We start from the raw sequence: 24,127 nt of genomic DNA, 5'->3' as shown, positions 1-24,127 counted from the left end.
AAATTATGATAAAACCTTAATTTTCCGAGATTTAGATAATTAAAAAGTGTAATTATTATTCTCTCAGTATATCCTGAAATTATATTTAAACAAAAATCAGGAAATTTTAAAACAGGCTGTCATTTATCATTCTGGAAACAATCTACTTAAATTTTGTGAAACTTCAGTATTTTTAACGAAAATTTAATGGTTAATTCTTTCTATTGTAAAATTTCTTAACAAAAAAAAAATAATTATAGATTTTTATATTAAAAAAATTTTAGTTGTTTTTCTAACCGTGTATTTAATACAAAAATTGATAAAATTAATATCAAAATATAATTTAAAAAAGCTAAAGAGATACGCGGTGCGAAACCTTTATCGGAACAGTTGTATTTTTAAACAATTTTCTATAATCAAATATTTTAAACAGAAGTGTGCATAGAGCCTTTATTTTACCTCTTACCCTCTCTTGTCGCTGCATCTCCAGCCGCCGTAAATAATCCTTGTAACGGATTATTGCGTGGCGTCTACATGCCGACGCTGGGTCAGAGTGAATGAACAAAAGGGGGTTGGAAAAAATAACCGGTGCATATATACGTGTGTCTATGTGTATGTTATGTATGATGCGATGAATATGTATATATGCATACATTTGTATGTGTAGAGTTGCAATGTGAAGCGTGTGTAGAAATACTGTCGGTCGACCGTTGTTGTATTCGTGTTGTAGTGAGCCAAGAGGGTAAAGGTAATATTATATCAAGGGGGAAAGAACTGTGCAGAGAAAGATAACTACAGTCAGACGTAGTTTTGTAACTTAGAAACAAGTATGAATGTTGCGATAACTATACACCCATTTATTATATATTTACACCTTTTAGTTTTATTTATTTCATTTTTATTTTTATATTACAATTTATTTTTATACTTTTACTAATAATTTTATTCGTATTCACGTTGATATCGAAATAAACAAATGTAATAGACCAATTCGAAATCTTTTTATTTCAATTTAAATATATCCGATAAATATTTATGTTATTTATCATTAAGCTACTAAGAAATTATTTCAATTGAATCACAAAATTTTTCATTTAATTTAGCTCGTAAGAGTTTTTAATTTTCTCTTCAATTCTCGACATACAATTAGAGGTTTTAATTTTTTATTCAATTAGTTCATTTTATTGGTATGATACTCTAAGAAATGTATATAATTATATCATTTATGATAATAGCCTTTTAATTAGTTGAACAAAATGTTTTTGTACTTTAGTTCTGATATCTTCATTAATTATTAAATATTAACCATCGTATTAATTATTTGATATTCATTAAATAAACTCTAATAATAATTTAATTGATAAAATTTTTATTACTATCTGTGTTTAAATAAATTTTTTTATTTCAAAAAAAATAAATTATTTAAAAAAAAAATCTCAAATTGTACAAAAGTAGGAAATGAAAAAAAAATCTAACATAAAATTTAATGTTTTTTCCATTTAATTACTCAGTCAATTCAAGTATTCTTACTAACTAAACACTTCTCATTACTTATTGCCTATAACCAAACATTTACCCAGACTCGCCACAGTATTTTTCCTTCACCCTTAACAATACTTTTCCTCATTTTTCGTTCATCATACCCGTTAATAATCGTGTGGTAAAATAAAAATACGTAGTCTTTTGACTTTTTTTCTTGTAGAGCAGCTGCAACTGTAGCAATAGCGAGATATAGATCGAGAGTATACACTACATATAGTAGTAGAGTCGACAACCCCGTGGTTCGCGCTCAGACATCAGCTGAGTGGATTATACCGTTCTCCCGCCTATCTACAGTACTCACTTGCCTATCACATTTGGCTCATTTATTCGAACCAATAGACTACCCCTGCTAAGACTTTTTTTATTTCTCATACAGTAATTGAATCATTGTTATCTCCAACTCTTAAAAAAAAAAAAAAACTTAGATTAACTTAAAAATAAAAAAATAAAAACAATAATGTAATACAAGATGAACCAGGTGGCATAAGAAGGAGCCGTAATATTTTTTTCTATCTTTATCTGTTTTCTCTTTCTTGTACTTGTACTTCTATTTATATTCTATATTTATTTTTATATTTATATTTTTATAATTCTTAAGCAACGAGGTTAGCATGGTATATCAGAGAGAACTAGTAGAGAGTAGTTCGGCGGTGGTTGCTCCACCCCCGTGCGACACGATCAATAAACTCTCCCTCTTGCTCCTCACTATCTCTCCTTTAACTCTCTACCTCTACTCTTCTCTTTACTCTCTCGCTCTTCTCCCACACGCACGTGCTCTTCTCCATCCGTTTATACATCAGCTCTTCTGCTGTTCACCCCACATAGTCGCTTTTCTACTATACCATACCATACCGCCGTTCACTAGTTCACTTTTCTGTTGCACGCCAGTGTACATTATTTATATATATATAGATATACATATAAATATATATAATAGTACTATACATGGTTGATGGTTTAGTAGCAGCAACCAGCCAGCTAGCAGTAGCAGCAGCAGCAGTGGATAGGAGTAGAGAGTCGCTTGGTTGTTCGTTCCGAAGCGGTCTTTCTGTTGCTATGCCGGCGCCTCTTTCCCTCTCTCGCTAACACGTTCTTTCCCCTCTGATGCGGCTCGTCCATCCCCACGCGCTCTTCCTCGTGGGCCGACGTCCTGTAGGATCTCTTCCGACGTCCTTCGCTACTCCGAATTTCCAACCAACTGCCGATTACATTTTTGATCGCTTTCTACTTTCAAACTTTCAATTATCATTTTTTTTTTTAATTATTATTTTAATTATTTACGTGTATTTTAATAAATTTTGTCGTTTAAACATTTTATGGAATTTTTTAAATAAAGTAGCGGGATACTTTTTGTTAGGGATCAAGCAAACAGTCTGATTTTTTGTCAAGGGTATTGGGATTTATTTTTTTTAAGATATTCTTGTAGCAGATAGTTAATAAAATTGAAAAATTTTATTTTATTATTCTTATTATTATTATCTTGATAGAAAATAGTAAAAGTTTGAAAAAAAAAAAAAAAAAAAAAAAAAAAAAAAAAAAAAAAAACTGGAAAGTTTTACGAGTATGAATGGAACAGAAATTTTTAAATTATGAGTAACTTTAATATTTAGGAAATAAAACTAGTGAAGAATTTCATTAAGAAATCTGAGATTTTTTTTTTAACAATAATTATTTATTGTCAATTTCTACCAATTTTATTATTACAAGTAATTGAAATTTGAAAAAATTAAATTTTTTTTTAAATAATTAAATGTGAAAGAAAATATTTGAACGTAAAAATGTTAATTATTATTTAAGTAGAACTTATAATTTTTTAATTAAAAATGAACGAAAATTTGTTCACAATTTTTAATTACTGGAAAAAAAAAAAAAAAAAAAAAAAAAAAATTCAGTATAAATATCTACTGTTTTCAGTATCATTGTGATCAGCTGACGTGAATGAAAAAAATAATTTGCATACTATTCATAACATACAATTTAAAATTATAATTTAGATAATTAAGAAATAGAAGAATAGATTTGATCGAAAAAAATGATTCGGTGAAAAACTGTTAAAAATATTAGAGTTCGAATTGATGGTATAAAAAATGTTTCAGTCGCTCTACTCGCACTCTTCATGGATTGGCATAGAGAATAGTGAATAAGAGAAGCAAGAGAAGGTTATATATGTATGTATATAGATATATAAATGGACGTGCAGAAAGCACGGCTGTGGCGGTTGTGTATAGCTAGCATAGCAACAACCGTTGTCCGCTTCGGGGTCCCATCGACTCCGCACGCGCGGGAAAGAGGAGAGAGCGCGTTCGACAAAACGACGAAGAAGGATAAGGAAGGAAGGAAGGACCAACGAATAGGAGGATAAGGTTCGATGAAAAAGAGAGAGCTAGCGAAAGATAAAGAAAAGAGAGAGTAAGAGTAGACAGCTCACACCAAACGAGAATCGAGTTTGCCTCGATGGTAACTCGAATATCTACTAAATTTATACGAGAAACATGCTAAATAAAAAATCATTTCCCATTTTCATTAATTTGTTAAAATTTACTTATTCAATGATTTTTTGACACATCTATCAGTTTTATAGATATTTTTTTTAACTCATTAAAAATTATCATGTGAAATGATATCGAAAAATTAATTTTAGAGTGATTAGTTAAAAATAATTGACTTAAATGCAGGCATTTAAAAAAGATAAATAAAAATTGAATTAAATAACAAGAATCACTTGTCGGAGAGAGCAAAAGATTCAAAGTAAAGCAAGTTCACAGGCCGCTTTATCGAATAAATCTCACTTTGTACTGGCGGTGTTTATTCGAAGCCAATTAAACTACTACGAAGGAATGAAGGATAAAAGAAAGGATTCTTCTTCATGAATGACTTAAATTAAGTACTCTGCGCGTATAATAACATGCTAATAATTAATACTCTTTGAAATATTATTCAAATTTTTTATTTTTATTCTCAACTATTATTTACAATTTTTTTTTTGTCTATCGCTACTTTCATTTTATCAGAAAAAAAAATAATCATAATAACATTTTTGCAATGTATATTTTAGCCGCTATTTATTTTTATACGGCTGTAAATATCGTTTTTCAACAGAATGTAAAGTTATAGATTGTCAGTGACAAAAACAATAATTTGCGTCACTGACATCTCAATACTTTAACAAATAAATTGTCCACGTAATATCACGATAAAGCGTAAAAAAATTTTAAGTACGCCTTTTAGTGATTAATAAACAATATAAATGTTTTTATTATTTTTATTATTATTTTCTTTTTAATTAATAGAGTTGATATTAATATTAGCTTGTTATTGTATGAGTTAACAGAGGCAATAATATTTTGCTCTTTAAAAATAAATGATTAAAAAAGAAAATAAATAACTTCCCTGCAACGTTAACTTTCTTCTCAATATTCATTTTAATATTTTATTTTTTATATGCGCAAGCTTTAAGGCAAATTAACGCGCTACTGCTTGAATTATGTTACAGTCATTTTCTTCTAAATCCCTTATCGTTTTTCCGTGAATATACATAACTTTGAACACCTATATATTTATAGGTATTTTTATAAATAAGTCAGTATCATCTGGTGATCTTAACTAATAAGAATTTTTATTATTTATTTATTTATTTTAATTTATTTTGATTGCTAATGATAATTTTAATAAGTTTTAAAATTTTACAAGTCTTCAGAAATATAAAGAATATTATTTTTTTTTTTAAATTTAACATAAATTTTAAAAATAAACCTAAAAAATGTTGTTTTCAACTAAACTATTTTTAGGATTAACTGAAAAAAAATTTTTTTCATTCATTTTGTCATAAATAACTGAAACAGACAAAAATAAAAACCGAATAAAAAGTAATAGTATGTACTTCCGCATGTAAGTTGATGTAATGACAGACTTAAGGGTAAATTATTAAGTGATTATAGGTACGTTAAAAATAAACAAGACTTGGAATGTATTTCCGATGGTTATAAATTCATAAAAAAGGTTGTTATTTATGCATTTATTAAAACGAAATTTATTTATTTATTTGTTTAAATTCACTATTGTGAAGTTATTTATTAATTTTAGTATGTTGATTTGATTAACATATTTATCTGATGCATCCGGTTAGGTATTAAAAGATTGGTTAGTGTAGTGTAGTTGTACTTAATTATAAAATAACAATCAAACGTCATACATGAGAAAGCACCAAGTAATTCCAATTAAAAGCAATCGACTATTCAGTGAGCATGAAGGTCCACTTTGGGATTAAAACAAAAGGACTGAAAAGCTTCTGGTGACCGCGAGGCGATTTTACTCACCCTCGTATAGTTGCGGTTTGCTAAATAGAGAACAAGGAGGAAAATGAAGAGTAGGAAAGTATTGCGAGGAGAGAGGAGAGGAGAAGAGAAATGGAACGTAGATCAAGAAACATGAATGAAGCGGAATGCGTGCTGGCTATCGCACAGCCTATGTCAGCCTTTCGTGACCTCGTGTTCGCGGTTCTCAACCCTTTCTTTGTCCATTTTTACTTTATTATCCTTATTCATACGCTATTTTTTTTATTATTATTATTACAAAAAATTCTATTCATTTTTGTAAAAAAATTTTCTTGAAATTATTATATATTCTATAATTTTTACTGCGTTATTTTTTTGTAACCGGAGTTTTATATTTATCTAAAATTATAATTTAATAATTTTGTAAAAAATTTTTTTTAACACTAAACAATTTTTTTTTTTTTTTTAACATTTAACGTAAATTATCTCTTAACAATAAGAGATACAAAAATATTTACAAGGATCTTTTTAATAGAGAATTAAATTTCCTACAGAAGGTGTCTTATAATTTTTTCATATCTTTAAAAATAATCCAGAAATTCAAATTTGAAATTTTTATTTTTCACAATAAGTGTAAAAATTAATTTTAAACAATTAAAAATTATTATTGTGGTTGTTTATAAAATTTTTAATAATATCGTATCTCAATTAAATCATAATCGTTTTGGGAATCCCCAGAAATTAAAGTAATAGTAAGTAAATCGATTTGCAAGTTGTGATTCGTTGACGGGACTACTGTCGTGCGGTAGCACATGTAAATGAGGCCGTGTACGAGGCTTTGCTTTTTCAAGTAGAACGACGACGTCGGCAACGATTACTGTATACACTCAACTGTGTGTTATACGTACTGTAATGTACATATTGTACTGTACGGTGGCGTTAACGACCAGATCGGGAGAATGAAGTGAGATAGAGAGTCTGTCGTAGAGTGTCTGAGAGCCTCTGTCCGAACGTGTTAATGAATGATATTTTTTTCATTCAACCGCGCCCTGACCCACATTTACAACTGGAGGCTCGTGCACCACACCGTGCGCACTCTGACTGCTTTCCGATACGCCTCGTCAAAACAAAGGAAAAAGAGTCTTACTAATCAACATTTTTCTTTCATACACTACTCTGGAAAGCCCATTTTTAAATTCGTTTATTTTATTTCGTATTTTAATCCAAAAAATTCATTTTTAATTAAGTTATTAAATTATTCATCAAAATTTAAATGAAAGATTAACGAGACATACGTTTTTGGTTTTATATTTGTTCATTACGTAACAATAATCGATATAGCGGCCAAGCAGGTAAAATTTTTTTTATCGATGAAAGTTAGATGAATAATTTAAATATCATAAGTTATAAAATTCTAATTTAAGCTCCAATCGCTATATATGCACTCATAAAAAAATTTCTAAATTCAAAATAATTTTCTTTTAGATTAAAAATTTCGAATTTTTCATAAATTTAATTATCGAAAATTTCTCCGGTAAAGATATTAAAAATTTTTATTTGACATAGCAACTAGTAAACTTTAACCTTAATATATACGCATATATAGAGTTTAATTTAATTTTTAATATAGGAATATCACTTTAGGGTGTTTAAATGAGTAAACAGCCATCCATTTGACGTTTACTCTGTAAATAATTTACACTGTACAATTAATTTTTTATGATTGTATTAATTTATAGTTGATATAAAAAATGTTTTCAGTCTTTCTGTATCCTCCCGCTCAAACGCCAACGCATACGTCAAATTAATGACTACCGCTACCGAGTTATGTAGGATTTTATTCGCTCTTATTCAGTATTTCTATGTTGTATTGCTGTTGTGTATATTGTATATATACATCCAGATTCAAGTTTGTGGGTATATAGTTGTTTTGTGTAGGAAGAAGAGAATAAGGGAAAGAGAGTGGGAGGGTAAAAGTACTGCAGACACCCCACACGGACGATGCCAAGGGGGTCGTTACTCGAGGACACGCACATATACACTTTCTCGTAGTTCCCTCGAGCCTCTTTCCTCACGAAAAATAATTCTCACTCATAAATTTTTTCAACTATCCATTAATTTTAATCTATTATTTTAATTGTTACTTTTTTTTTTTTTTTAATTCTATTGTTCAAAGATACCAGTAATAAAATATTGAATTTTAGTTATTTCATTATTTACGAGGAATTTTTTTTATAACGGTTTTCAACGAAAATGATTTTTTTATTAAATTATTTTAGGGTGAATTTAATACGTCTGTTTATTTATTTACTTGATGGCGAGTACTTTTTTTTGCAATCAATTGTTCAAATAAAAATAAAATAATTTGTTTTCAGTGAGTGGCGGGCGAACGGGAACGGGTGGTGCACCGCTATACGGACGACTAGTAGCTGAGGAACCGCTACCAGGATGTGGAACAGGAGCGGGAGTTGGTGGAGCTGGAGGTGGGATTGGAACTGGGGGTGTACCCCAAGAGACACCCGCGGATATCCACGCGATGCAAGCAAGGATACCCCACAGGTTTCGGGACCCTGCGACTGCGCCGCTACGGAAACTTAGTGTTGATCTCATTAAAACTTACAAACACATCAATGAGGTAAGCTCAAGTAAAACCAACACTATTTTTTTTTTTTATTTTATCAAAGACGATTATCTAATTTCAATAATCTAGAAAATTTAATTCTTTGAATATGGGAAAAATTTTCGTGCTTTTTATTACTGAAAATTTCAATAAATAAAATAATAATTTCTGAAAGTTTTAAATAGATAAATATTTCTACTTGACAAAATGATAACTTGAAGTTAAATTTATAAATTTTTCGCACCAAAAAATTGCATTGTTAAGTTAAAGCTGAATCATAGATCTTAAGAAAAATAAATAAATACAGAGCGCATATTTTTAGGAAGTAAATAGATTGAAAAAATTTTTTGTAGGTAGTATTAATAACTAGAATTTTAGGAGGTTAAAACTCATGAAGCCTAGCTAATAATCTAGTGTCTCAAGAGTAAAATAACAGAGTTTAGTCAGTCCCTGTACATGACGCACGTGTAAGAAAAGTGAGTAGTCGAGGGTTAGATTGAACGTCCCAACGCCGTCTCTGATTGTGAACGACTAATTCTCCCTATCTGAGTTGATCTCCCTTTGGTGTTGGTGATAGTGACGATAATATGATGGTATGATGGTAATACTGGTGTGGTAGTAGTTAAACAGGCTGTCATGCCGACAGCCCTGGGGACAAGGTGGGTGGCCGCGGCACAAGGTTCACTACAAAAGAGAGGAGAAGACTAAGGGGTGACTTGTGGCGCCTGCCGAGGTTTCAGCTCGCTCATCCGTTGACTCGTTACACTGGTCTTAAATATCCACCGACACCTGAGAGCTAACAGCTAAACTGACCAAATGGGCTCGCCTTTACCCTTTGCTTTCTTTCTTCTGTTATATTGTGCATTCACAACACCATCACAATTACAACCAATACTTTTTAACTCTATAATTTGATTATTTAAGTTAATTCAAGCTTTTATATACGTAAAGTTTAATTTTTTCATAAGTTATTTAGTAAAAACAAAACTGAAAGTTCAAAAGTTCAATTGCTGAGTGGCAATCGACCGGAAATGTCAGAAAATTTTGTAGTCATTTTTAATTAATGATCTGATTTTTAGAAGCTTTATTTTGCGAGATAATTAAAAAATTTAATCGTTATTTTTTCATTAGCTCCTAAAATTTTATATAGTAAAAAAATTTTAAGATTATTACCCTGAATTGTATAAACATTAAAAACTTAGAGTAATAAATAGAATTTTATTTTTATTTTAAATGCTATTCGCTTGGAAGGTTAATTATAAAAATAATACTTTGAACACTACTAAACATGCATTTATGGTTGATTAATGTCGTATTTTGAGTAAAATTTAATTATCTCCACCCTGTATACGTAATATATATTTAAATGGTTTGTTGAGTCACGCTAAAAGTTTAGGAAGTAATTAATGGATAATAAATTTAAAAAGCAAAGACCATGACAGTGAATCATTTTCGTAAAGGCTTTTATAATTTAAACAACCAATATCATTGTCAAAAATAATATAATTGCGTAAAATTAAAAATTTGCAAATGTTAATTATCCATAAATATCGCATAAATATTTTTTATCAATTAAAAACTATTAATGCTCTCATATATAAATAAAAAAATATTATTTTATAAATATTCCAAAGAGTTTTTTTTTATAGCTCTAATTATGGTTATTTTTTCTTCCAATTATTTTTGTTTAACAATCGCAAAAAATAAATTTTTTATTTAAAATTATTATTTCGAGCAATTATTTCAACTAACCATTTCAAAAATTAAATTCATTAAAAAAAATCATTACAATTTATTATTTTCGTATTATAAGACTCTCGATGTTTTCATTAAAAAATAAAATAATATAAAGTAATAATTGTTTTAGCTTAAATAATTTTTATAAAAATAAACAGTAATTTGTGTATTTGAAAAATTTTTTATTTATATTTTACTTTATCGAGAAATTTATAAGACGATGAGTGGGAGAATTGTTAAGGATAATTTTTAACGAATTAAGTGAATTAATTACAACGCGTAGTCTTGTCACGCCTTTACGAGAAGTAAATTATATTTTTTTTTTTTTTGCTTATATAATTCAAAAAAACTTTTGATATTTCTAACAATTTTAACAAAAACACCGTGTTGAAGTGCTTAAAAATAAATAATGATTTTGACTAGTAAATTTATATTAACGGATAGGTATGAGTGGTAAATAAAAGTAACTATTATGAAGGAACTTGATGCGGTGAACAATAGATTATAAACCATTAAATTTAATGGTTACATTCATACACATAAATATGTGTACTTGGAGAATACGAAGTACTTTTTATAGTTACTACGGTGAAAAGACGTCACGCAAGGTAAATTATCCACGACGAGGAAAATTGATGATACGACCCTTTAATAATTTCGTAGTGTCATTGGCGTTGGTGAATATTTTCTATTTTAATTCAAGATTAAGGATGTATATAAGTATATACTATCTCTTAATTTTAAATTTACGAATATTGTGAATTCTCAGGCGTAACAATTTCCTATTTTTACGAATAATTAACCACGATTATTAATTTTAATATAAACTTAAACTCGTCAGTATTTTTAGCTGATACTTAATATTTTTTATTAATTTTTAAAAATAACATAAATTTTAAATTTAATGAACAAAATGTGTAAAAGACAAAAAAGTAATTTTAACAAATTATAATTTTGTTATTCATCTTCATAAAATTAAAATTAAAACAAGCAAACAAACCAACCACAATACAAACGAAATTCTTTCAAGTGTGAAAAAAAAAAACCAAACAAAATAAAACACAGACCATTTTTATTTTCTTTAAAAAGAAATTTTTCTTCTTTCTTTATCGCTTCTCCTTTAACACTTATTTTATTTATTTATTTTTATTTTTTTTTTTTTTTTTTTTTTTTATCGCGGTGATTTTTTTTTCATTTATTCCCCCTACATCCAGTATAGTACAGACCGGTTTGTTCGTCAGGAACTCCAGATTGTGGTTGAGTCTAAATCGTAACGATAACTACGTCGCGATTAAACAGCCAGGGATATCCCGAAGCTTTTTTACACTAGACTGAGACTAAAATGAATGAAATGATAAATATAAAGAAAAAATGAGAGAGAAAAAAAGCAAGTAAGATCTTTAAGATATCGCTTTGGTAGGACAGCCATTATTCTTTGCCTTCAAGGCACGCAAGAACAACTCCTTTATTTTTCATCCCTCTCAACCGTTTACTGGACTTGACGATTTTCACCCAAGACAAACTTTACTTTTTTAAGGAAATGCACGTCCAATATAAAATCATGTGGATCGATTCGTCCTGACAATTTTTTTTTCTTCCAAATAATAATAATAATAAACAATAGAAAAAAAAAATAAAATAAAAATAATATGAAATATTAAAAAAAGATGGGGTAAAAATGTGCGTGATCTAACTGGTATGAAGGGCATGGCTTGTCCTGGGCACATTCCGAGAGTGGTGAGCAACCGTCGCATGACCATCGTGTCTAGTCGGAGAATTCTGCATCTATCTCTCTTGGTATATACTGAACCAGGTCAGTCAACTATGCACTCAGGTGCCAAGCTACTACTCTCATAGCGGCGGTTAGCATACTCCATTTATCAGTTAGCACAGACGATATACATAGCCAGCGGTATGGAAATTTTTTAACAAAATAAAAATCATAAGAGAAGGATGTCCCAATTAATAATCACTTAACTTACTATTTTAATCATCATTACTTTCAAAGTACTTCCACTTACTGTTTTTTTAATTTTTTTTATTTCAACACTTAACATTGCCCTTTTGTCTGATCGAATAGAAATTAACTCAAGTAGGCTTTTTGCTACTACTCACTAAATTTTATTTTTTTTTTTTTTTGACACTGTTGCTTTGACAAAATTTACCATTATTTTCTTAATTAAATTTTTATTTTAACAATAATTGTTACAAAAAGCGTAGACAGTTTTTGTTAATCCAAAGTGTTGACTTTTTCTCAGTGAGAAGGCTTAAATGGAAAGTTACCTCAAAAATGTTAACTGACAAAAGTTTTGGTTTTATCAAAGAACCGGAAAACAGCATAGACGGAAGCGAACTAGCTGGGGATAGTAGAGCAGCAAGTATTGATAAAGAATAAGACGAGGAAACACACTGCTAGAAGACAACGAATATAAGGAATGAATGAACGAACAAGATAAGAAGAAAATAGGGAGTACAGTATAAGCAAAATAAGATGAACAACTAAATTTTGGGAAGTTAAAGAAGACGAAGAAGATTATAAACTAAAGTGACTATAAAGAGTGAGAGAAAGTATCAATAGTTTCCAAGTGGCATTGCGATTTCGCCAAGTCTCCTCGTGAAGGCTGTTTCTCTTCACATATATATATGCACAGCAACAACAGTCGTCACAGTCTAGTCGCAAAATATAGAGAATGGAAAATAACAAAAGACAGAATACAGAAGATAGAAGACGAGACAGTTTTCTCTCGTATATATGCTAAACGTTTCTCTGAGTGTCCATTGTTTTCTTCAACTGTAACCTCAGAACTGATTTTATTGGCTCCGTAGAATTTGATTCTGCCACGCTTTCAATATTTTTTTTTTTTTGTTCCTATTTCCTAGTTTTTTTTTTCCTTTTTTTATTTTTTTTTGCTTTACTTTACACCGAATACCAACTCGAGCTGACTGTCGATTTGACAAGTCCACAGGATCAAGAGCCCATCCCACCCCAAACTAAACTCTGTTATATATAGATTAAGAAACTAAACTAGTCTAGAGTACACCGACAAGGCCAGGGTTTAGGTTTAATCAGCGTGTGGTTACCAAACTCCCACTGTCGTCCAATATTCGTGGCACGAGATGGAGGGACAGAAAAGGAAAAAAATAACAATAATATGGACAAGACGAAGAAGGACCGCTCTAAAAGTCTACACTAATTTATATTAGGCCTCCTATTCTGTCCTGACGAGAATAATGGAAATAACGAACCGTGATTGGGCTCCCAATTTATCTCTTTTTCTCATACGTATAATACTAACTCGGCTATTAATTTAATTATACTTTTTTAATATTTTCATTACTATTATTAAAGATTTTTTTTTCATCTAGTAACCAACAGTTTATCCGGGTTTTTGTCCAGCCCTGTCCTGGAGTAAGTAATTACGCTAAACTCTTGTATTGTTACACGTACAACACCCATGCTCCATAATTTTCGGCTTACAAAAGTAAGGGATTAATCCTAAACCACAAGACTCTTAAGTTACTAAAACCTGCGTGGTTCCTCAGTCATACCCTTTACATATAAATATATGTATATACATCCACACATAATATAACATATATATATTTATAAAAGGCAGTCTTGAAAACTTTCCGTTGACCGTTACTTGTTAGTCTGCTGATGACTCAGAAGGCCAAAAATTCAGGGACGTATCAACTTATTGGTATCGTCTTCTTCTTTATTTCAATTATTACTTTAATCTTCACACAATACCATCTGATGCGGTATATATATACAATAAACGTAGTCACATCGTCATCAGACTTAAATTATCCAGTAAAATTTATTTTTGTACTGTCCAAATAATTTATCGTTGAAATTTTTCAATTCACATGGTAGCTCGGTCTACTTTTAATGGTAATGATCTCAGATTCATAAAAAAAAAAAAACTATGAGTCAAACGCCAGAATCAATGAAACTCAAATATCTAAAGTTAAATATCTAATGATACGTCAGAAATCTTGTCTATGGTATTTTTAAGTTTGAAACAGATCGATCAAAAGTTAAGACACTGGCGATGGATATATTGGACCAGACAAGGAATAAGAAATAGCACTTAGATGCGAACTAATTTCTGAAAGAAAGATATGTGTGAAATTGAGTTAAGTGTGGAATAACCAAAAGAAACATTTAGTTCTTACATTAGTTTACTTTGGTTGGATAAATTACGAAAAATTTACTTTTAATTAGTCACCTAAGGAAACAATAAATTCATAAGTAAACGATAAAATTTATTTTTCGATGTTAGTAATGTTTGATAATTTTTTTCTTTATTTTTATCGTTTACTTTACCATTACTGAATTATTATTGCTACAATCTACACAGAAAAAAAAATTAATTTGAATCAAATTTAATTAAAAAAAAAAATACCATAAAAATTAAAAAAAAAACAATGCTTTTTTAATTTAAAATCAAAAATTGAATTGTCCGTTTAAAAATCAGTCTCCTTTTCAAGTAACGTAAAGCATCAGCCGCCTCTTCGATCTCAGCAGCCCCCGCCTTTAAGAATTATATAAGGAGGGATCGATTGGTCACTCTAGAGCTTTCATTTCTTTTTATTTTTATCATCATCTTACCATCTCTCTTTATTTTTTTTTCGTCTAGACTCTAGACTCTCTTACATTACCAATTCGTTGTATGTATTCTATGCTCTGTCTCTCATCAGATTCCGTTCTCTTGGTAGTTGATAGGAGATGGTATGATGCTGCTAGTAATAGTAATAATAAATGTTTACGAAACTAAACGTGTGGTAGTAGAAGAGCGTTGCCAGTTTTTCTTAACTTGGTATGGTATGCCCTTTACGATGGGAAGAGTCTACATAGCCCCTACCGGTAAAAATAAAATTTAAAAACTACTATTATTATTGTGGAAAATTATCTATTCTATATTATTTAAAGAAGAGAGAAAATTTTTTTGACGGATATATTTTTTTAATTATAATTCGTAATTTTTGGTAACCCCATACACTGAAAAAAAAATTAACTTGAATCAAGAGAAAAATTATTAAACCAAAAAAAATTTCTTAATTTAAGAATTTTTCTACTCAAATAAAGAAGATGAAATTCTTCAAAATTACTTACTTAATTTAAGTAAATTTTTTTTTCTGTGTAGTGACTGCAAGTTACTCGTAATAATTACTTGAATAAAAAATAGTTATTCTAAAATCTCCACCGATTAAAATTGACAATAAAAAATAAAATAAAAAAGCGGTGGATCATTAAAATCTGGAAGGTCGTAAAACGGTGCTCTTAAGTTTAGTTTCATATGACTTCATTCATGACTCTTTGATCATTTATCTTGTTCGGTCTCTTTTCACCCCTCTCACATTCTTGTCTTTATCCGCGTGTATGGTCCTCCCACCAATTTGCAACTTAACTCTCTATATAGTTTAGTCCTAAGTATGTATCTTTACTATGTCATCCTATGCAATGCACTCTACTTAATATCACTATACCTTTACATTGCTATGCTACTGTACAGTACTACTATTACTATTACTATTACTATTGCTATTACTATATATATATATATATATATATATATATATATATATATATATATATATATATAAACACTTCTTAATTACTGAGATTCATGGAGCGACCTCGTCTGATGACGTGGCATTTCGTCATCCAGCCTGACAGTTAACATTATTAAAATATCTCAGATACTTTGGACTGATAGCCATCCCGCATTACTGACTCTATCCAGAGAAAAAATGCCCTTTTAATTATTTTTAACCCCCTATTAACTTTATTTTTTACCTTTTCATCCACTCTGTCAACTTAATCACGCACATTACCATTTTATTGTTTTTTTTTATGATTCAAAATTATTTTTTCATTTTGTTTAATGTTGCTTTTCATAATTTAACGCACCTTTCATTTTTATTTTTTTTTATTTGTTTTTTCAACCACTCAACTGGCGACTGAGTAAATATTGTTAAAATTTAATTAAAATAACAATGGTAAAAAATTAACAGAGTAATATAAAACTAAATAAAGTTATAAGTTATAATTTAAAATTGTACTTTGAAAAAAATTTTTTGAATTAAGTGCTAATACTAATAATTTACAAACATAATTGAAATAAAATTTTGATCTGGATTGGGCGGGTAATAATTTTTTTATAAATAGATTAGGAGAAAAAAAAGGGAGTAACAAAAAGTATAAATTGATAGAAGAAGATGTATAAATATGTATTATCTATTGATATATTTATAAATAGCTGTAAAGAGTGAGTGGTCTAGTGTCGCTTGAGCTTGGTATAACAACGAATGCAGCATATGGGGCCGGTCTCATGCACTCGCACATAGCAACAGAAACGCGGGAGTGAGACGAGGACTATACTATGGTCTAGCCAATGGTTGGTGTGCCGTTGTGCAGACGACCGGAGGCAGCAACGTGTTGAAGAGAGTATGCATAAGAAGCCGACTCGTGGGTGTGACTGAGAAAAAGAAACAGTGATAAGAAGAGGGCAGAGTAATGCAGAGAAGTATAAGCAGAGTCAGAGCCAGAGCCAGAACCAGAGTAGTATAGAGAGTACAGTAGAGTAGAGGAGCCACGACCAGACCAGACGAGACGCGAAGAGCAAAGAGACGACGGTAGTTACCCTTTCCTCAGTGATAAGGGGGATAGGGAGTCGGCGCGTGACGTCGCCAAGAACCATCACCTCTACAGGAGCAAGAGAGAGAAAGAGGCAAATTTAAAAAAAAAAAAAAAGAGACACAAGTTAGACAGAGACAATAACCAAAAGACCTAAACCTAAGTAAAGACAATCTAAATTTTAGTGGATAGAGCCAGTCCGCTAGAAGTGAGTCTGAGAAAGAAAACGAGATGGTGCCACCTTGTACTCCCAATCTAAACAGAAAATCTCCGAGGAGGTAAAAGATGTCTAGCCTCTACTCCCTTGCTCTTTGCTCTTCGGTCCTTGTTCTATTCTGTTCCTCCAGTTGTTCTTACTATACGAAGGTCCTTTAATCTACCGAAAATCCTTCTCGCTTATCAATCAAAGTCAACCTTAAAGGAAAAGATTATTTAACCCATAATGCTGGCTGGTGACGTCCAGTCAAACGCACTCCTTTCAATTCGAATCTCAATACATCCACTGAACGCTAATTCTCATTAGCATAGATCTCCTATTATATTCTATATGTTATATATTACTCTTAGATACTACATGTCGTTGTATATCAACATATATATATATATATATATATATATATATATATATATATATATATATATATATATATATATATTTAACAACGACAATGACGACCTGAATCGAGCGTGCATCGACGTTGTTGAACCAGGCCAAAGAGGTCACGTAAAGCGCACCGGGTTTGGGGTAGGTCGCGCCTAACGCCGAGTTCGTGATTTTCGATGCCATACCAATATCACAATCAAACGCCATTCATATACTAGTACTATATCTAGACACATATGTTCTATGTCCTCTCTGTACCAATCGTTAAGTCCTTAAAGTCATAATGTCAGTTTAAATGCCGTCGAATTAAATATAAATAAGATAATAAAATGATAAACTTCCACTTGGGGTTGATATCATCACTGCTAAAATTTGAATTATTATTTTCGGCGTTATTTGCATAGATTATTTTGTACGGCTATTTATATCTGGTAGAAGTATTTAGTATAGTAAAAGTCCAATTGATATAATAATAGAGAAAGAGGGACAAATATAAAAATAATTATTTATAAATGTTTAGTTGTTGATATGTTGATTAGTCTAGATGGTAGTTAAAACGATGAGGTCATTGACCGATGGACTACCGGTGGGTAATACCTCATTCGAGACGCGACGAGACTGAAACTGAGAGGCAGGGGCAGAGGCTTTTCATGCTTTCCTGGGTCTAGTCTCTGAAACTCATCCAAGATTTTCCTCCGCTTTAATAACGCCGCAAATTAATAAGTTATTGTTGTTATTAACCTTTTTTTTTTTACAGAGATTCATTACAAGCAGAGGTATCGATTTCTTAAATTTCATTAAAATTAAGATTTTTCGTCTCAGCTTTTCTTAGATTATTAATTTAGTTTAGGTGGAAATAATATTTTTCTATTAAACCAGCATGATTTTCACGTGGTCGCATTGATATCGATTGCGCGCGGTGCCGGCGTATTGGATTCTGCGCTTTATAATTCACCGTTTGTCTCTTGCTAGCTTGTATGCTTGTTGGCGGATGGTTCATTGGTTAATTCTGTTGCGCTGGCTTCACTTGCAATGTAATAATATAATACAATAGTTGTTATGATAATGGGGATGAAAAACATTTGAATATGTACTGGAATAAAGTGCCACAGGACAGGAGTCTATAAACATGAAGAGTTGGAGGAGAAAGAAAATGAGAATTATGAAGATGTACGGGCTCATAATATAATGGACAAGATGATGACTTACATCGTTATATTTATCGAATCACATGGTACTTATGTACATAGATGAAGAAAAGCGCGGGTAATTTTGAAGTTAAAAGGGATCTAACTGCGATTCACCTTATGTACTACCGAGCTTGGGGTTTTGTAATAATGATCACTTCTAATTGTGGGTTGTAATGGTACTTAACTCTACCCGCTAGCTCTTGCAGTGTTGTTTTATTTTTTACATACTCCCTTTTGGTTATTTTATTTTTCTTTCTTTATTTTCTTTTTTTTTTCTTTCATTCTTTTTTTGTGAGGTAATAGAAGGAATGAAACAAAAAGGGTAAGAGTCTAGGATTATGTTGGGATAAGAATAAAAACACTTGGGAACACTTAGAAGCTATGTTGACTTGAGTATTTTTAAGTATTTATCTTTTACAAGCTTTTTATTAATAAATTCACGCAATATCAATTGATAATATTATTATTGCAATTTTGCGATACTGAATTCTAAATAAATTTACTTTAAAGTGAAAAAAAATTTTTTTATATGAAATAATATTAAAAATTTTTAATTTTAATTTTTATTGATTTTTTCTAATCATTTGTTTGTTATTTTTTCAGGTTTATTATGCGAAGAAAAAGAGAAGAGCGCAGCAAATGCAAGGTGAAGATGGCTCTCATAAAAAGGAAAGAAAGCTGTACAACGACGGTTGGGATGATGATAATCATGATTATATTATTAAGAATGGTGAAAAATTCTTAGATCGATATGAAATTGATTCGTTAATAGGTAAAAATTTTTTTTTTTATGTTTTAATAATTATAAACCATTTATTTTAATGATATTACTTGACTAATTTTATGAATTTTATTATTTCAGGTAAAGGTAGCTTTGGCCAAGTAGTGAAAGCATTTGACCACGAGGAACAAACCCAAGTGGCGATAAAAATAATTAAGAATAAAAAACCATTTTTAAATCAAGCGCAAATCGAAGTTAGGTTATTAGAAATGATGAATAGAGCGGATACCGATAACAAGTATTATATAGGTAAGAATTTATTGATGTTAAATTAATAAATAATTGAATTTGATTACGTATTATGTAACAATAATTTTGTTTTTTTTTCTCTTCTTAGTTAAACTGAAGAGACACTTTATGTGGCGAAATCATTTGTGTCTGGTATTCGAGCTATTATCTTATAATCTTTATGACCTACTTAGAAATACGAATTTCCGCGGAGTATCCTTAAATTTAACGAGGAAGTTTGCTCAGCAACTGTGTACTGCCCTCTTGTTCCTGTCCACACCGGAATTGAATATCATTCACTGTGATCTGAAACCCGAAAATATTCTTTTGTGCAATCCTAAGCGTAGTGCGATAAAGATTGTCGACTTTGGTAGTTCGTGTCAGCTTGGACAGCGGGTAATTTATAATAATAACAATTAATACTTTTAATATTTATTTTTCCTAAAGACTATAGTTATTTTTTCAGTCAAATTTATCTTTAATGACAAATTTAGATCTAAATTGTTTATACCTGGAGGGAAATACAGGCTAACAATATTCCGAAAAATTCGAGAAAAAAAAATTGTTGTATTAGACTAGATAGCCAATTAACTGAAAAATCTAAAAAATAATAATTACTATTATTATTATTTTTTTTTTATTCAATTAATGACAGTTATTACAACTTAATTGAAAAATTCCAATCATCTGATTGACAATGATTGAAAAAAAAACAAGTGAATTAATTGATGTATTAATTGTTTTATCCATTTACAGATATACCAATATATTCAATCGAGGTTTTATCGGTCGCCAGAAGTTTTACTTGGAATTCCATATGACCTCGCGATAGATATGTGGAGTCTTGGTTGTATTCTAGTAGAAATGCATACAGGCGAACCTTTGTTCAGTGGCGCCAACGAGGTAATAACTTTGTACAATCATCAACTACATAATAATATTTCCACAAACTTCTCGAGTCACTAGATCCTTGTTCTTAAGAAACGTCATTTGATTACTCAACTTGGCGAACAGCAGTTGTACAGGTTAACTCGAAAATTTTATGCTCCATAACGTCTCAACTTAAGATTCATTTTATTCATGACAATCTTTATTCGAAATTTTAAGTCAACTGTCTTATTATTTTAAAGACATATTCTCATTATTATTATTACAGTTATCTATCACAAGAAACAAGAAATAAAGTTATATCTAGTTATTCGGAAGTCCTTGATTATTATCATTATGATTATTATTATTATTATTATTTTTTTTTATAGAAACTCTGACAGATAAAAAAATGGTCATTTAAATTTAAGTTTTAATTGTCTCGTAAACTAGTTTAAGGTCTTTTTTTTTTTGTTGAAAAAAAAAAAAAAAAAAAACTATTAATTGAAAAAATAATTTCAAATTATTTAATGGAGTATTTAAGAGAGTTTGCTCTAAAAATAAACACTAACAAAAAATTTATTTATTAAAATTTGAATAATTATCTAAAAAATACTATATATTTATTACAGGTTGATCAAATGAACAAAATAGTGGAGGTGTTAGGTATGCCACCAAAGCATATACTGGACCAAGCGCACAAAGCGCGGAAGTACTTTGACAAAGTCCCTACGGATGGTTCTTACGTGTTGAAAAAGTCGAAAGACGGTAAAAAGTACAAACTTCCGGGTACAAGACGATTACACGAAATACTTGGTGTTGAAAACGGTGGTCCCGGTGGTAGAAGATTAGGTGAACCTGGTCATTCAATCTCCGACTACCTCAAATTTAAGGATCTCATTTTACGAATGCTCGACTTTGATCCTAAAACACGTGTCACGCCTTATTACGCGTTGCAGCACAACTTTTTCAAGCGTACAGCTGACGAGGGGACCAACACCAATATTGCTGCTGCCAATAGTGCTAATACTAGTCCAGCAGTTGTGTCCATGAGCCAAGACAGTGGTGAGTATTTCTTAATTAATTATTTTAAAAAATTATAAAAATAAATTAATATTTATATTAAATGATGGCTAAAGCGTTGCGTACACTATTCACAGCCAAAGATTGCCATTTTAAATATTCAATTTATAAATTATAAAAATTTGATAATTATTATTTTTTTTTATTTCTATTATTATTAATATTTATTATTACTAAAATATCATGATAGATTTAAGGGGGATTTTAGGCTGCTTATATATATAAAAGCTCGACCATCAAATTAGCCTTACGAATTTGTTTTTATCAATTCCTTGATAATTAATTCATCGCCAAGACAATCCTACTAATTATTATTGTTATTATTACTATTAATTAATAATATTAAAATTGAGTATTTTTTTTTTATATATATATATATATATATATAAATGATACACAGTGCTTTGTTATTGATTTATAAATTGTAATAGTGTATATTAACAATTAATGTTTACAATTAACGTGAATTCATGAATAACACTTTAATTATCTAGTCTTTAGTGTAGAAGATAAAGATGGTGATGATGATGATGATGATGATGATCTCCTAACAAGATTATAGATGAATTCGATAAATATTAAACGGTTTATTATTAAATAAAATTATTCTGACAAAGGCTCCTATTAATTTTAGGATCAGCCTCGAGAGACGATCGATGACCAACTAGCTGCTTACTGCGTGTTCAGAGTTTTCAGAATTATAGGAGTTTTGATTTGTGCAGAAAGTAAGAAACAACTTTTAGTGCTTTGTTTAGTCGGTTTAAGAAAATTTTCTTCTTAATAAACAACAACGACGACAACAACAACAACAACTACTACTACAACAACAATTTATATTTACGGTCCTTTTTATTATTATAATAATTATTAGAAGGTTGAGCAATTATTTTAACAATGCAGCCGGAATAATATTTTATTTATCATTGTTTAAATAATGAAATATTTTTATAAAATAATTAAGAATTAAATATAATTGTATACGTTTAATAAAAATAATTTTTTAATTTTAATTAATAAATTATTCAGTTGTTTTTATTTTTTTTTTTTTTATTTTATTTATTTATTTATTTATTTATTTTTTTTTTTTTTTCCAAGTCTTTGGCTATTTAAATGGCAATAATAATAAAAATAAAATAATAATGATGGTAATAATAAAAATAATAAAAATAGTGCAGAACTCATCAGAAATGAAAGTGCTAACGCTGTTTAATGTACGTTATCGCTTAGTTTCTGCACAAACTAAACCAAATACTTGTTGTTGCCCGTAGATATGATGGGGGGACAGTACGTGGCTCGATGACTGTCGTATCCGCGGGGCGGCGACGACCTGTCCTAGGCCCCCAACCCTAATTTTACTTACTAACATAAGTAAGTTCTGTCTAACAAACAAATCCTAATGAATTTAAAAAAAAAGCTATATAAGCGATTAAATTAACTATTAATTAATTATTAACAAAAGCCTCCCACTTTCTTATATTATTGGTACCCTATTTGTCTCCCTCGGCCTCGGATGTAATGAGCGAAGCCTTGCTTGCCTGTATTCTCATCTCTTTATGATAAAAATTTATAATTATAATAAAAATTACTTGCAATCATAAATGTAATCATTTAAATATATATTTATATTTATGATAGATTTATTAAATATTAATCATTTCGGTTATGGATCATTTTTATAGCCCATAACTTGAATGTTTTTATTTTTCATGTGCCGTCTCAACGATGTTGGCCTTACAATAATATTTTTAATTAAAATTTTTGGCTTTTTAAAATTATCACACCAATTAAGTATCAATCGTAATTATTTTGTAGTATTATTATGTTGATAAATGATAATTGATAAATTTTTAGTTACAAATACTTAATGTAAGACCATTACATCGTTTATAATATTATTTAGTAATTATTTTATTCCTATCAACGCATGCAATTAGCTATCTGCATTATGCGCTCTATCAACAGCATTATTGCTGTTATTTTTATTTTGTTAATCATAATTTTATTTATTTATTTAATATTATTATTCTTATAAAATCATACAAGTTCACATCGCGCTGAACGTTTTTATTTTAATTTATTCAAAAATTCATATTTTAAATATTGATTTTATTTTTTATATACTTCATATTAGTCTTATAATTTAGTAACGTGTCTATTTGAATGACAATATTTTTTAAAGCTTGTAATAAAATAATTCAAAATTTATTTTTTATAGTGTAATAATAGATGTCATTGATATTTATAAAAATTGTCATTTTTTTCAAAATTTCTTATAAAATTTAAAAGTATTCTCATTTTATTTTCAAATATTTACGCTAAAAATATTATTTATTAAAAATTATTTTTTTTACCAATAAAAAAATATCAGTTGCACGTTCAGCACGATTTTTTACCGAAATAAAATTATTAAAATTATTGCATCATAAAAAATTAAATATGCATTACATCGAAATATTATAAAATATGTTGGGAAATAATTTAAAAAAAAAAAAAAAAAAATGCATAGAAATATTGAAAAAAAAATTTATATAATAAAAATGAATGCCTGCAAACCCTGTAGATAGTTAGTAATCCAATTT

The 24,127-nt window shown here is 29.5% G+C and overlaps 1 protein-coding gene across 1 annotated transcript in view; it reads left to right on the top strand.

The window, feature by feature from the left end:
• The window catches only part of Mnb (minibrain), a 36,155-nt gene that overhangs the window by 10,034 nt on the left and 1,994 nt on the right, over positions 1-24,127 (top strand). Inside the window, exons 3-8 of the mRNA XM_074255699.1 lie at positions 8,171-8,430; positions 19,193-19,361; positions 19,452-19,619; positions 19,708-19,994; positions 20,355-20,501; positions 21,098-21,530. Of these exons, the coding sequence (XP_074111800.1) occupies positions 8,171-8,430; positions 19,193-19,361; positions 19,452-19,619; positions 19,708-19,994; positions 20,355-20,501; positions 21,098-21,530 (1,464 nt within the window). The remainder of the gene's footprint in view (positions 1-8,170; positions 8,431-19,192; positions 19,362-19,451; positions 19,620-19,707; positions 19,995-20,354; positions 20,502-21,097; positions 21,531-24,127) is intronic.

This window comes from Cotesia typhae, unplaced genomic scaffold (assembly GCF_013202065.1).
Source record: "Cotesia typhae breed Kobodo isofemale line unplaced genomic scaffold, CoteBio_Ctyphae scaffold_152, whole genome shotgun sequence".
Classification (NCBI taxonomy): Eukaryota; Metazoa; Arthropoda; class Insecta; order Hymenoptera; family Braconidae; genus Cotesia; species Cotesia typhae.
The sequence above is the reverse complement of the archived record's forward strand: the minus strand, read 5'-3'. Positions and strand labels throughout refer to the sequence as shown.